Source organism: Cydia pomonella, chromosome 3 (assembly GCF_033807575.1).
Source record: "Cydia pomonella isolate Wapato2018A chromosome 3, ilCydPomo1, whole genome shotgun sequence".
NCBI classification, from domain to species: Eukaryota; Metazoa; Arthropoda; class Insecta; order Lepidoptera; family Tortricidae; genus Cydia; species Cydia pomonella.
In genome coordinates, this window is record NC_084705.1 from 1,017,379 (window position 1) to 1,033,542 (window position 16,164).

Sequence of the window (16,164 nt, forward strand, 5' to 3'; positions counted from 1 at the left end):
TTATTTGTATTCGTATAATAGAACGGATACATATAGTGATGTGAGTCTTTTGAGTTTAAATTTGAAGAACTCGACTCGTTTTTACGAGACTATGAGTCAAAGATATGAGCTTAAAAAATACTTCAGAGTCTATCCCGAGATTCCAGAGTCGAGTTTTTTTAAGCGCTACTCAAAAGGACTCTAGCATAAGAATAAAGATAGGCGTTTAGTATTTTACCTTAACGCATAGGTGTCGTTTTTGGCATTAGACTCACCTATAAGGCGAAACATCGCATTTCTCCAGCAACCTTAACCTTGTCAGATCGGCTAACGATCCAACATTGAACACAGACTCAGATGAGCTGGTGTTAAACCATCTTTCTCTTTCTGACATGTAGCCGCTCTCACTTGACGTACTTGTGTCATTGGTACTGTATTTTGCGTCGGAGATTATGATCTCGGGAGTAGTATGGCCGTTTTCATCTGTTAAAGAAAATAATTCATTTCAAGCATTTCGAAGACTAAACACGGTGTTATGGGGTAGTTTCGAACACCCGTCCCGTCCACCCCATCCCAGACAAAAGCCTTTAAATGGCTTAGTCGTTCATCGAATAGCCCCAACCAATGGTTTTCCCTTTCAATTGGTTACCCGTTCATTTGACTTAGCTCTAGAAAGCGGTTTCCCTTTCAAAGATACCGCTAAAATGAAAGAGTATACCCTTCCTTATTCAACAAATTAAGACACCCGTGCTGTCAACGCGCTAGACACCCAGTCCTTCACTTTAAACATAAATAAGCAACACTTGATTCTATTTTTACGAATAGTAAGTTGAAAATTGCATAAGCGTTATAATTAATAATCAATACCCTTTCAAGAACTTAGCGCTTAGGAACGGGTTTCAGCTTACCCGTGTTATGAAGCGTTTAAAAAGCCAAATGAAAGGATTTTAGTTAGCAACGGCTTTGGTCAGCAAAGCATTACGGAATACCCCTTCCAAAACCCTCAAAGGGGATACCGGACCGGTCCCTAGTTTAGAATTACTTCTAAGGTCGGGTATATTCGAAATGCACCCATAATTCCATCATATTAGAGTTCATTTTCGAAAGTACTCGACATTCAGAATGACTCGAATAAAACCTACACTGTCCACCCGTTTGTCTATCAAAGGGTTATTCGTGATTTATTACGTACCTGACAAATAGTGTATCCCTAACGCCGCTAAATAAATAATAAACAAATAATAATAAAAAACACACGAAATGTGATTTTTTTTACGAGAAATAAAGCCAAAGATAAAGGATACACACAGAGCGCAAAGTAAAAATACTAGGCGTCAAAAATGAAATGAAAATGATATTGGCAGGCTAGTCTCCTATATGTGTAAAAATGGCGAATAGACAGACAGCTGGCCAGGCAAATGACTTTCTCTCTATTAAAATTGTAATCTCTTTTCCGGGACTAGGTCTTAAAATAAAATTCACCTGCGACAAATAGTATTTTCAATTCGGACATTAATATTATAATAGAAAACAAACCTGTCCTAATAACACAATCAGTCTCATCCTTATTCTCTCCATTAGCACTCTGCGCCACCCCTGACTGCTCCGCATCGCACTCCGATTGGTCGGTCGGTTCTTTCTCGACCTCTGATTGGTTCTCCGTGGGGCAACTCTCGTCGCTATTGGTGGAGCTCGTAGGGTTGTCGCAGATGAAACGCACTTGGCGCTGGGTGCATTGATTTGTGTCGCGATCCCTGCGTTCTCTGTTAAACGGAATTAAGGTTTCTTTATTTTCACAGTACAAAGTATTTACAGAGTTTATATTGCAAGTTTTTGATCTTGCATTAGAGTGTGTTAAGTTATATAATGTATGGAATGCCTTTGACTGCCATAAAAAAGATCGAAATTGTTTTAATACAGAAGTCATTCGTCAGAAGTCAAGTGTTTTTTTTTTTTGTTAATTTCAAGGGTGGATTCCTGAGCTTCAATTAAGTAAGTTTATCAAAGACACCGGTCTTCTAATTAACTCCATTTCGGAGATAATCAATAATTTATTTTTATCTGATAAAGCTCTTACGAGCGTGTACACTGGCCTTAAGGCCTGTTTACTTATTGATTGTTTAGTTAGTGTTAATACATTTGCTACTAAACGTAAGTAGGTACTATCTCGGACGATCGATGTTCGAAATGACATTGATATGTCACAGTTTTCAATTGTTTGGTTGAGTTAAATTTAATGTCCGTTTTAAGACAACGCTATATGCAACATTAATTTTTTATTTTTTTTTTGGAATATTGAATGAATGAATGAATGAATATTTTTATTACATGTAACACATGGACACATATTTTCATTAGTAGAACTTACAAACTAAGGGGTTAGTAGGTACAACAAACACTAATTTAAAATAAAACAACACTGATGGGGGAATGCAATCCCTCACAGTGCGACAAGTAGGGACAGTCAACCCTATCCGCTATCATTCGTAGGATGCTGTTGGGACTGCCACGCACCCGGCGCACCAGGGATGCTGCGCGTGAACGCATGGTAGTATAAAAACAGTCCACGCGCGCCGTCACGAACATCCCCGATGCGCTACAGAAACTACGCCATTTAGATTTCATAAACGTACCCCGAAGTTAAGGGAATTCAATAAAAACACGGTGTATGACTGTTGCATAAAATAGTCCATGTATTTAGTAACATACCCGTCCACGCCGGGCTCGAGGCACGGGTAGTCCTCGCACACGGCGCGCCGGCCCTTCGCGCCCACGGTGGCCAGCAGGCGGCGCACGGACAGGATCTTCAGTCGCATATGCATCGCCATGTTGTACCACAGACATAGCGCCTGGAACAATACAATGGCTAATTATTAAGTTTATTGTAAGACGGTCGCACGGTTTTAGTGTCAAAGCTGATCAGTAGACCAACCAAGATTCGTGTCTACAAGACTGTAATTAGGCCAATTTTGATGTATGGGTGTGAAGCTTGGACTCTGACTCAGAAAGAAGAGAGCAAGCTCTTAGTGGCGGAGAGGAAAATCTGGCGGAAGATTCTGGGACCTATCAGAGATGAAGATGGAACTTGGAGGCGTAGAAAGAATAGGGAGCTAGAGGAGCTGGTTGCGATGCCCAATATGATTGGCGAAATCAAAGCCACACGACTCCGCTGGCTCGGTCACCTAGAGAGGATGGGAGAGGATCGTGCTGTGAGAAGAGCGTATGTGGGGCACCCGGGTGGAAAACGTCCGTCTGGGCGTCCCAGATACCGCTGGAGCGACGAAGTCCTAAAAGACCTGTTCGCCCTCGGAATACCCAACTGGCGTGAAGTGGCGCAGGATAGGGCAGAGTGGCGCTCTCTTGTGTCAGAGGCCAAGATCCTGTTTGGGTTACTGAGCCAGTGAAGAAGAAGAAGAAGATTGTAAGACGGTCGAAAGTATAGGAATCGTGCATGAACTATAGGAGGCAGCACAGGAACCGTCAGATTTTTGGCGCGAGGCGTAAATGTGATGTTTATTGTTCCTATGTAGCCCACAAGATGGCAGAACCTACGACGCGCACGGCTCTATTGTGTTTTCGGATCAAGCTTTGACTATGTCTTAAAACTGTCTCTCTGGTAAGTACAAATAAATATAAATAAATAAATATTATACGACATTATTACACAAATTGACTAAGTCCCACGGTAAGCTCAATAAGGCTTGTGTTGAGGGTACTTAGACAACGATATATATAATATATAAATATTTAAATACATAGAAAACACCCATGACTCAGGAACAAACATCCATGCTCATCACACGAATAAATGCCCTTACCAGGATTTGAACCCGGGACCATCAGCTTCGTAGGCAGGGTCACTACCCACTAGGCCAAACCGGACGTCAAAATTTTACACTTTTAACTGACCATTTCTAAAGTATATTCATCCTTACTTGTCCTATTTATTTATATAAACTTTATTGCACAAAAGAAAAACATCATGTACAAAAGGCGAACTTAATTCTCTACCAGTCAACCTTAGGTTAAAGCAGAAAAGATTGTAGGCGGTGCATTTAATTCCTATCATGTAAACAAACACTTCTCGAAGACATTATCACACTTTTCTCTGGAATTAAAAAATAATAATCACTTAAAACGTTGTTGTATACTTAAAGAAACTCACAAAGTATTAAAAATCAAGGAAATAACCACTGAAACAAACGGATCATTTGACATTAATATGTCTAGATTGTAACACGTAAGGATGAATACACTTTAGAGCCTATGTATTTTAAATTCTTTTTAGTTTTTTTTTTTTGTATGACGATATTTTGTGAAATTTTTAGTATTAAAATAAGTCAGTAAATAAATATGGGACACGTACATAAATTGATCTAGTCTTACAATCAGCATAATATATTTATTTAAACTTTATTGCGAAGATGTTTGCTAAGTTATCGTTTCGAAAACCGGTTTGCTTGGGGCTTGTCGAATAAAGAGAGGGAGGGAATTGGGTACTTGACACATGTTGAATATTATAACAAAATTTAGTTAAAAGAATAGAAAATGAGCCATCCATTATAAAAAAGTGGAATTCAATAAATTATATTGAGATTATAAAAAAATACAAGGCTTCAAAGTCTCCCAAAAAAAATTTTTAGTCTTTTAAAAACAAACAAAAAATGTTACCATACGATTCTATGCATTTTATTTAAAAATAAATTATATGTACGACAACTATACACATAAACGCAATATTTTAGGACAGACTTATATGATATGACGACACATCACATTATCATTTTGTTAGCGGCGTTTCAATCGTCGAGTGCGAGCGTCACTTTAACTCTGTTCTGACCTTCGTGTTGCTTAAATGCCATGATTCCCATATAGACACTTGATTCTCAGGAAAATCAAGATCGTTTGACATTATTTACAAAAAACTGTCAAGTAGCCAATTCCAGAGACGGATTGCCGCAACGGCATAATGGCTCGTGTTGTGGGTAGTAGACAATCCTTCCTAAATACCTTGATCCTGTTCTGGAAGAGGCTGGTGGCGAGCAGGTTGTGGTCGGCGGTCATGGCGCAGCTGGAGGGGTAGAGCGCGCCGGCGCGGTGGAAGGCGTCCAGCAGCGCGCGCACCGCAGACATGGCCGCTCCGATGGCCGACGAACAGAGTCGACAGTCGAACGAGAGGCAGCCGAGCTTGTCTTCTTCTGAAATGAACTAGATTTGTAGTAATAGGGGCCGTGCGCGTTGGAGGATCTGCCATCTTGTGGCCTGAATCGGAACCATAAACCATGCACATGTACACGTCACGTGTTTTCTTGTGCATAGTAGGTTCTGCCATCTTGTGGGCTACATCGGAACAAAAAACATCACATTTACGCCTCGCGCCAAAAAACTGACGGCTCCTGTGCTGCCTCCTACAGTTCATGCACGCTCCCTATAGTAAATATTATTGAAGTAAAACGGATGTTGACTGTCAAAGAGAATTTGAAATGACGTGGATTGTCAAAGAAAATTTTGAGGCCACAGTAAATTTACTGTCATCTTTAGACACATGATTAAAACTTTTAGAACGCCATTTGACTTTGATCCTTATTCTTTCACTCATATGTGTTAAATTTGCTAAATATCAGAAAGTGGCGTCATCTTACCGGGCATAACCCAAAGGTTGTAGCGCCATCGCTCGAAACGATGCCGCTATACCTTTGGCCTTCGATCTATTAGATGGCGCCACCTTTTGATATTTAACAAATTAAACACATATCAGTAAAAGAATTAGGAGCAAAGTCAAATGACGTTCTAACAATTTTAATCATGTGTCGAAAGATGCCAGTAAATTTACTGTGGCTACAAACTTTTCTTTGACAATCCAGCTCTATTTCAAATTCTCTTTTCTGTACCTAACGCTATTAAGAATTAGACCCAATTTGACCCAATGCCGCAGCAAAGATGCTAATGGAACATTATTATCGAGAAAGAGAATGGAGGCATTTGCTGGCTGAATAATCATTTTAAACGAAAGTTCTCGGGACCAAAATGTATGCCGCGTTAATCGAGCCTGCAATGTTTTTATCCTATCACAACTTTATATATAAATAAATCCTTATTTCTAGATATCAAAGGTGTTCTGATAAAATAATGTTACCGATCAAGCAAGATCCTATCATGATGTGTTGTAGACCGTTTTATACTCGACATCTGATATAATAAGGTACTATACACCAACACGCACCACACTTTTACATAATCCATACTACGACACTTATTATTATTTTATAGGCAAACTACTAATTATTTATGTATAAAATAATAATAATAATAAAATAGCCTATTTTGTGTCCCACTGCTGGGCAAAGGCCTCCCCTTTTTTCCGCCACTCATCACGGTTTGAAGTATGTTCCCGCCAGTCTCTGCAAAAAGCGTCGAGGTCATCCCGCCATCTCTTTTTTGGTCTGCCTCTGCCCCGGCTAATCTGCGCCTATGTATATATATGTTTTATTTGTTATGCTGTTATGTATATATATGTTTTATTTGTTACATCGTTAATCTGTTCGTGATCTGGGTTCTAGCAGAATTATCAGTGCTTCACCCGAAAGAGTGGAGCGTATTACTGAGCCAGAACCCTTTTATTTTGCTGCAACGCACACATTACCTTTTATTGATGTTTATTTGTTCTTTATTTAATTTTTATTTTGGTGTTGCTATTGTTTGTATTATTTTGTATTTAGTTGTGTGTATTGTGGCAAGCGAAAAAATGGTTTATCTATCTATCTATCATGTGTCAAAAATTGTGTATAGGAGGCTAAATAAATCACTTATTGACAGAGTTAAGCAGAATACTTGACTCAAACATAATTGCCTATGTTGTAAATAATGTTCACTTACTCCATACTAAAATATAATTTAAAAAATGTAAGTAGTTAGCTAAAATGTAGTTTTTTTTGCTGCAATTTTCCGATATAGCACAACACATCGAACAGATGGATTCCCGACCCAGTGTGGAACCTTTTCACATTAACTGCGTTACTGTTACACATAGTTAAAAAGTAAAATTATATATAAGTGTGAGACATTTACTGTGAGAACGTTCTATGGTGGGCCTACGGACCGGTTTGTTTGGTTGTACTTATAATGGTAATATTAGCTTGAAATATAATACAGGGTGACCTTAGCCATTGGACAAACCCTGAACTCCCACGTAGGGTTACTTCTCAGGAATGCTCTGACGTTAATATTTTTTTTATTAGAACAAAAGATAAAAAAAAAAATTCGAATAAAAGTTATTTACAATAATCGACAACAAAAAGAAACACACTGTGGTAATCTTTGGCAGTGTTTTTGACAATTTGTTCGAATAATTTGATAATGATGTCATTTTTTAAAAGTGTCATAAATAAAAATGATAATTAAAAAGGTTGAAGAAGGTTCCATACTATTCTTTGAGGATATTACCTTAGGAGCTACTAACACATAGAGGCCGCTCCAAAGTAAAAAATGGTAATTTGTTAATTTCTTCGAAACCGCTACACCGGTTGTTATGATACTTTGTACACTGGTTCTAAATACCCTAATGCATATGTACATTTCGGCTTTGTCCAATGGCTAGGGACACACTGTATGATTACCTGTGTTCAATAACAGAACCCACTCATGTGTAAGTTAAGGTTAAATATTGCATGATATGATATGTAGATGAAGAGAAAGCTAAAAGTATTACCCAATATTTATAATAAGGTTGTTGGAAGGTAGATTCAGTTTTCAGGAGGGTAGAATAAGTGCTTATAATTACTACCGTATTCTTCTTAGAATTCGATAATCCTATTTTTGTGTTTATGTACATACTAGTAGGATATGATAAATATTGTAATAGTTTAGTATTAATATAAGTAAGGATGTCTGTTTTAAGTTCCGATTACAACGCTGTCGTAAAATTATTGTCGAAACTCCTAGTGGGAATTGTGTTTGGATGTAGGCTAAATTTATTATTTGAGAATCTTATCCGTATATATTACTGGCCTGTATCTGTTTTTTTCCCCAATAAAGAAAAAAAAAAAATTAAATAAATTAAATATATGTTTGACCACTTTGGCGTAACGTGACGTACCTGTCTCATCATCAGGGTCTTCGTTGGTGAGATCTTCGCGGGAACCGTTGGTTGCACAGAGCCGCTTAGAACGGCCTTTGCACGGATTCGGATTAACAAACCTAAAAAAATATAATGGCATGCCAATTTTATCAGTGGAAAAGGTAGAATATTTAGAATTTGTACAACAACATACAACTTTGAACAATCATACAAATTTCTTACTGACAAATTGGTTTGCCAGATGGATTATACTAAGTTAATGTTTTATGGTAACCTATTTTAATTCATGTTTCATAAATATTTCATCACTTTCAACGCATTTGTTCATAAATTGTGGTATTCCTAGCAGGCATAGCAAGTATTATATATTACATAGAGACTAATCGTTTTTTTTTTAATTATGCGACGAAGAAAAGTTTAAATAAATACATCATACAAACAGGCCTTTAGAACCAACTTGTGAAGAAAAGGCATACTCACTTATAGTCAATAATATTCTTTATCAACGTAGGTATAATATTCCTCTGCGAGCAGAGAAAGAGATCTTGCTGCGCTAGCGTGCGGCCGGCAATCTTGGCTTGCAGCTCCAGCCATATCAGGTCTTTGAGTTCGTTCTGCCATACTTGCTCTTCCCGGCTTATCTGGAAAAAAACTAAATTTTAGAAATAGTTCTTAACTTGAAATTATAAAAACCGGCCAAGTGGGAGTCGTACTCGCACAGGAAGGGTTCCGTACCATTATATATAAAAACGGTCACCCATCCAAGTACTGACCCCGCCCGACGTTGCTTAACTTCGGTGATTGGATGAGAACTTAGAGATTGGAAAGAAATATTTATTTTATTGTTTTTAGTATTTGTTGTTATAGCGGCAACAGAAATACATAATCTGTAGAAATTTCAACTGGCTAACTATCACGGTTCATGAGATACTGGTGACAGAGGGCCGGACAGACGGACGAACGGACAGCGGAGTCTCAGTAATAAGGTCCCGTTTGACCCTTTGGGTACGGAACCTGTAGTGTACACATTAAGTTAGTTGCAGTCAGTATTGCCTTGCCCGCAGTGAGCGATGTACCTCTGTACTAAACAAAAATCTGTGTTCATATTTACAGTGTATTTATTGACTATCAAGATCTGCAAGTTTACCACAAACCCTAAAATCACGGCGAAATTATAACATTACCATCATAGATGCGTCAACGATTTTTTTCACGGAAAATCGTGCTCAAATCGGTTTATTCATTTGAGAGCTACCATGATGCCAAAGAGAATTTGAAATAGAGGTGGATTGTGAAAGAAAATTTTGTAGCCACTGTAAATTTACTGCCATGTTTTGACACATGATTCAAACTTTTAGAACGCCATTTGACTTTGATCCTTATTCTATCACTGATATGTGTTAAATTTGTTAAATATCAAAAAGTGACGCATGTATGAACTCACCGTTCTTCTACAGCCCTTGTCCACATTCCCCATATTAATAAGCATGCTGAACGTTCGGTGGAAGTTGACCCGGGACTCTGGCAGCTGTTCCTGAGGCGCCTCGCGCTCGGCCGCCCGCTCGGCGTGCGACGCGCGGCACTTCAGGCGCGAGGTTAGGGACATGAAGCGGCTGCAGGATTCCACCTGGACCAATATAAAGTTTTATCAGAATTCAAACATAAGGAGAATATCCAACTAGGGAACAAATCTAATTATTTTATGATTTTTTTTTTATTACAAAAAAAAAAATATTATAGGACATTATTACACAAATTGATTAAGTCCCACAGTAAGCTCAATAAGGCTTGTGTTGAGGGTACTTAGACAACGATATATATAATATATAAATATTTATAAATACTTAAATACATAGAAAACACCCATGACTCAGGAACAAACATCCATGCTCATCACACGAATAAATGCCCTTACCAGGATTTGAACACGGGACCATCAGCTTCGTAGGCAGGGTCCCCACTAGGCCAAAGCGGTCGTCGTCTCGTTTTTAGGGTTCCATAAACAAAGGGTAAAACGGGACCCTATTACTAAAACTCCGTTGTCCGTCCGTCTGTTACCGGGCTGTATCTCTTGAACCATGATAGACAGTTGAAATTTTCACAGATGATGTATTTCTGTTGCCGCTACAACAACAAATACTAAAAAGTACGGAGCCCTCGGTCGGCGAGTCCGACTCCCAGTTTTTTTTTAAGTAGTCGGCGTAAGACGCGACTTCGATTTCCGCCTCAGCCACCGGTGGACTTGATCACTTTCTTTAGTGTATGGTATCCATTTATAATGAGAATAGGCTTAAAGGTTATTACTTCAGATGCCTCTTCCTACCACTTAGACATATTAAAACTCGGGCCCTGTGAGCTGTAGACCTCGCGCACCACCGTGGCTTCGCAATTAAAATAAATCATAAAAGGTAACAAAAAATCCATCTAATCTCACGAGAACGCGACTTCAAGCTGCGTTTCCACGAGAGAGTTTGTTAAGAACCAATAGAATGCTGTCCTCTAGAGCTGATAGGTAAATGAAATGATTCTATTCGTTTTTAAAAATACATCCCCTGTTACGCACCGGCTCCGTTAGCTCAACTGTGGTAGTAACACAGCCTTACAGCAACAAAGCATTTTTGTCTAAGCTAAAATATATCTTCGCTTTCGCTGGTTCAATAAAGATAGGATTTACAAGCGTGAATTACAATGTTTATTGCGAACGTAATATAGCTGTGAAACATAATGAGCACTTGCGGTGACATTCTAGTATCGTTTTACATAAACATACGGTTAAGTTATTACAGTTTAACTAAATAGTAAATAGTAACACACACGCGATCTGCTTGTTAGCTTTTTTAATCGTCATAATAAAACTTCAGTGTAAACAATTATCATAAACAGTAGCCTTCATATGTAAGTTACCAGTGTCTTGTTTGATATATTTTATTTGCAGGCTAAACGGAAATTTTATTTTTGCCGTCATGTGTAAAATTTTAAAATGGTTTTAGAAAAAGTCGTATTACTCTAATTGTTACAAAAATAAATTAGAAGGAAATTTGAATCGGTCTGTATTCTTATACTGATTTTAAAAGCGTTTCGGCGTAAGGTATACGTAGGTTTAACTAAAAGTTTTAGTACTTATATTTATAAACCGAAAGATTTTAACAGTGTATTGCTGATCACATTTAGAGACTAAAATGTCGTATAAACTTTTCTGGATTTCGCCTAGTTTCAGAGTTAATACCAATTTAAAAAAATCTTCTTATTGTAACTTAGTGCGAAATGCCTTTTTTTTTTTATGGTAGAGGAGGCAAACGAGCAGACGGATCACCTGATGGTAAGCGATTACCGCCGCCCATGGACACCTGCAACACCAGAGGGGTTGTAAGTGCGTTGCCGGCCTTTGAGATGGGAGTACGCTCTTTTCTTGAAGGTTTGAAGGCAATGATGCCATTATGGGGCGTAGTCTAAATATCCTTATTGATAGATGTCAAAAAGTGACAAGTAACCTTTGCAATAACAAAGTTTTACAAAAAAAAACAAGCTTCAAAAGCTTCAAAGTTGTTCATTTTCATTGCCAGTTTTACAATAACATTAACTTTTACAATACACGTCTTACAATATTAACAATACTATACTATGTAGTGATGGGCCTCTGCCGGTGGATCTGACTTACCAGAGTAGGCACGGCTGGAGTTTCTGTAAGGGGTAGTGAGTCTGCTTTAGCCTCTCCCCGCTGTCCCATCTCGATCTTCCAGTCTCTGTCGGTGGATCGTTTTAAGCTCCATCGTTTTTTTAAACGTTCTGAAATCAAAATTTCATATTTAGGTGTCGGTGTGAAAGTTAGGGCCCAGTTGCACCAACCAGAGTTGACGGACTGATTAACGTCACCCTGCAGAGAAATATGAAAATTTCCATATAATAAAATTTAGCGAACTGTTTAAGTGTAAGGCCGAGGCGGGGCGTGCGGCGTGCATGTCAAACAAATGCAAACGTATAGGAGCGGCCTTCGTGCACGCTGCTCGCGTCGCTTGTGAGCCCGACGCCACGTTACACGCCCCGCCGAACGCTCCGCTTCGAGCGTCCACTCAGGCATAACACTAACGGTGACAGACGGTTTGATGTGACCAACCCTTGGTGACTGAATGAGTAGTGAATGAATAAATGAATAATTGAAGTGCGCGATATTTAAGCTAAACACCTTGAAGAAACTTTTTAGTCAAACATGCGGTTGGCTGCTGAACTTGCTATCGGTAAAGGGGCCCACTGATTACCAGTTCGCCGGACGATATCGGATATCGGCCTGTCAGTTATTCGCGATTGACAGCTTTTGCGAATAACTGACAGGGCTAAAAAAAAAATCAAAACCCTCTGTCAGGAAGGGATGAGGTTATTCAAAAACTTAGTGAAACAGTCGCCGTCATATATATCGAAGCGGCCAATGTGCTCACAAATATCTGAACATGCCTCTGTTTCCAAGGCGTTACAGTGTGTGTTCAGATATTTTTGAGCACCTCGGGCGCTCTGATATAACTGACTGTAAGCGACTGTAAAGATTTTTTAACGCGCGCTCATATGCTGGCCTGCCTGTGGCTGTTTATCATTAGACATGGTATAAATGTGATTTACCTGGTATGATAGGAGCATCGTTGGAAGATACGTAGACGGTTGTATTTCTTCTGTCTCTCATCATTTTCTGGAACCTCGCCTCGTCAATATTCTCCCTGCCAAAAACACACCATCTACAATCAGAAATTATAATCTTAGCTGTGTTTTAAAGATAGTTTATTATTCAATTAGGCATATTACAATGCGCTTATGAAGATGAAATAAAGCTACACCGGCTCCCCTACACCTATGTCTCGAGAAGGTTTTTTATCACACTTGCTCGTAAAGTTTGATTTCCACGACGGCAAAGACAGAGTAGCCGCCAGTAATACATTCAAGGGAACAATTATAATATGGTGTTCTAATACCATGCGAACTGGATTATTTCTTTTTTTAATACGACGTCGGTGGCAAACAGGCATACGTGTTGCCGACTCTAACACCCCACGCCCTCGTTGAGCTCTGGCAACCTTACTCACTGGCAGGAACACAACACTATAATCTAAAGTGGTCTATTGTTATTTGGCTGCGGTTTTCTGTAAGGTGGACTTCCCCAATTGGGCCCTACTCTAGATCTGGAATGACATACACTGTGCTGTGCCATCCACTTAGCGAGATGACAATTCACAGTGCCCACACCTCTCTTTTGGACGTAGTTTAAGGACATACCCCGGGGGTCATTTATTGTATTTAAATTGCTATTTTATTTCACCACTCAGTCTCCATAGCAATCAACATCAATCACACTGTACAGTCGAGAGTCAGACATTAATAGGTGATAAGATAGCCCACATGATAACACACACGTCAATAGTCATCTGGCGGACTAAAATAAATTATAAATGACTAATCGCAGACATGGTTCATTCATCAAACATAGATGAATACTGGAACTAAATAAGTTATTTGATATTAAACTCCTTTATGATATAGGTAAGCTTGTATCGCTGAAATTTTTCTTTAGATAGTCATCCACTACGACCACTAAACATGAAGATTCTCGATCCTAAATTCTACGATGTTGCGTTGTCATATCACGTAGTTCCTGTACGGTTACCACGGGAAATAATATTACCTTCGAGCCTTCTCCTTTTTCCTGATAAGCGCTCTCGGCGGCGTGCTGCTAAGTAGGTCAGCTTCCGCTCCGTCGCCGACATCGTCGAGTAAGTATTCGGTGGAGCGACGCGAAGGCGGCGGGCGACGCATTACGACGGCTGCTACGTCGCTGGAATAAGAAACAAGTAGATTAATTATAAAAAAGCCGACTTCAAGATTTCAAAAAGAGGTTATCAATTCGGTTGGATATTTTTTTTATGTTTGTTACTCCATAACTCCGTCATTTCTGAACCGATTTTGAATTTTTTTTTTGTTTGAATTTATATATTTACAGATTGGTCCCGTTTTTGTCAAAACTCAGTTCTGATGATTGGATCAATGAGGAATCGAGGGTACTCTTCAAATGTGAAAGGCATATGATTTTTGTATTTTCTTTAACAAATCAAACATTTACATTTAAAAAAGTGTCATTTGATGAAGTGGAACTGCTGATGATGATCAGAATGGAACTCTTCAACGACGCATAGTATACGTTTGGCGATTTGTCCTCTTCGCTGTGCTTATTAAGCAAATTAGATTTACAAGACAATTTTTTGTCCAGTTCGAGTTCCGACGATGGGATCCATGATTTTCATCAAAAAATCAAGTATTTACATTTGTAGAAGTGACATTTGATGAAGTGGAACTGCTGACGATGAACAGAACAGAACTCTTCAACGATGACGTTGCCATCAGATATATCGCAGCGGCCAAGGTGCTCACAAATATCTGAACACGCCTCTATTGTCAAGGCGTTAGGTGCGTGTTCAGATATTTTTGAGCATCTCGGCCGCTCCGATATATCTGATGGCAACTGTACAGGTAGTAATTCTAATTACGCATAAACGGTACGGTGCTGCGCCAAGTGTTAGGTTAGAATGGTTAGCTACTCATTATAGATATAGTAGACATTGGCATGTTAATGGTTATTGACCAATTATAGTTGATTGCTAACTAACAACACAATTAACTGTCCATCGGTGGACCTTATATTTTTGCAATAAGGTTTAAGAATTGCCAGTGAACCTCGTTATGCCCAGAAAACAAAATTTTCCTATTTTTAATTTCAACCTTGTTCTAGATTAAATTGGGATTGGGATGAATTTCGTTTGTTTGAGACAGCAATGAAACAAACGAAAATAACTAAACGCTACTTGATAATTGTATAAAAAAAATGATTTCCTTCTTATAATTACACTGGTATCAACCACGTATTACTTAAGCAAGCTACTTCAATATCATAACTATGTAAGTACACACTTTCAATGATAATTATGTCACTAGTTTTATAAACAAGGTATTTAGGTAAGTAATAACTTTGAATATTGCATATTTTACACTGTATCTTGGTTGACGTGATCTGGTCCTGGCAGAATATCAGTGCCTCTCCCATAGGGTGAAGCGTAATACTGAGCCAGAACCCTTTTGTTTTGCTGCGACGCACACAACATTTCCTATATGTATGGAACAGTATTATTTCAATGTATTTTTTTTTTCTTTCTACCTCTATTTCGTATAAATGTGTATTTCTCTCGTATGATTTTGTATTATCTGTTTTTTTTTGTCATTTTATTAATTGTATTTCCTGTGTGTATTGTGGCAAACAAATAAAGGGACTAACTATCTATCTATCTATGTACTTTATTTGGTTTATGAAAGGTTCTAATTAGACTGAAAAGGAATGTACATTGTAATGCACATTGGGCCTTTAAAAACTTAAAAGTGAGGACTTAGGTACTCGTAACTTATTCAATAACTTGCCCTTAATATTTTTTATATCATATACCACTACGGTACTACGGTGACAAATAAACTTATGGTCCGCCTGATGAAAAGCGGATACCATAGCCTATGGACGCTTACAACTCCATCATCGGTATCACAATCGCGTCGTCGAACTTTTACACTTGAAGAAGAATAAGGCCGGTTTTTTTGTAACTTGCCACCAGTAACCCTTATTAAATTTATTTATTTAAACTTTATTGCACAATACATGAAGAGTACAGTCAGCGTCAAATACTTCGTAGCAGTCAAAATGGCCAAATAGTTCGGTACACCATACTAAATATATGGTGTACCGAACTATTTGGCTACTTTGACTGCTACGAAGTATTTGACGCTGACTGTACAAATGGCGGACTTGATGCCAGAAGGCATTCTCTACCAGTCAACCATGGGCCAAACCGAAAGATCCTAATTGATCCTTATGTCTTTGAAATAGTGTTTACGAATGGTCACTTAAGAGGGAAGAATAGCTTTTTAAATCTAACGAAATAACGGTTATTTTTCTACGAAATACCATTTCGGAAGAAAACGTTTTCCACTTACAAAATCCTAACATATCACTTTGATTTTGATGTCGATAAGAAAAAAAAATTGTTTTGCAAATTTTGAATAAAAGGAAACCTATAAACCTAGTTTTT

At 38.4% G+C, this 16,164-nt stretch overlaps 1 protein-coding gene across 1 annotated transcript in view; it reads right to left on the bottom strand.

Moving 5' to 3' along the window:
• LOC133516217 (mitogen-activated protein kinase kinase kinase 4) overlaps positions 1-16,164 on the bottom strand; it is a 62,856-nt gene that overhangs the window by 35,658 nt on the left and 11,034 nt on the right. The window contains exons 2-11 of the mRNA XM_061849028.1: positions 13,722-13,871; positions 12,668-12,780; positions 11,715-11,842; positions 9,501-9,683; positions 8,537-8,697; positions 8,075-8,175; positions 4,990-5,177; positions 2,689-2,828; positions 1,516-1,742; positions 255-462 (exon numbers count right to left, since the gene is read on the bottom strand). Coding sequence (XP_061705012.1) covers positions 255-462; positions 1,516-1,742; positions 2,689-2,828; positions 4,990-5,177; positions 8,075-8,175; positions 8,537-8,697; positions 9,501-9,683; positions 11,715-11,842; positions 12,668-12,780; positions 13,722-13,871 — 1,599 coding nt within the window. The remainder of the gene's footprint in view (positions 1-254; positions 463-1,515; positions 1,743-2,688; positions 2,829-4,989; positions 5,178-8,074; positions 8,176-8,536; positions 8,698-9,500; positions 9,684-11,714; positions 11,843-12,667; positions 12,781-13,721; positions 13,872-16,164) is intronic.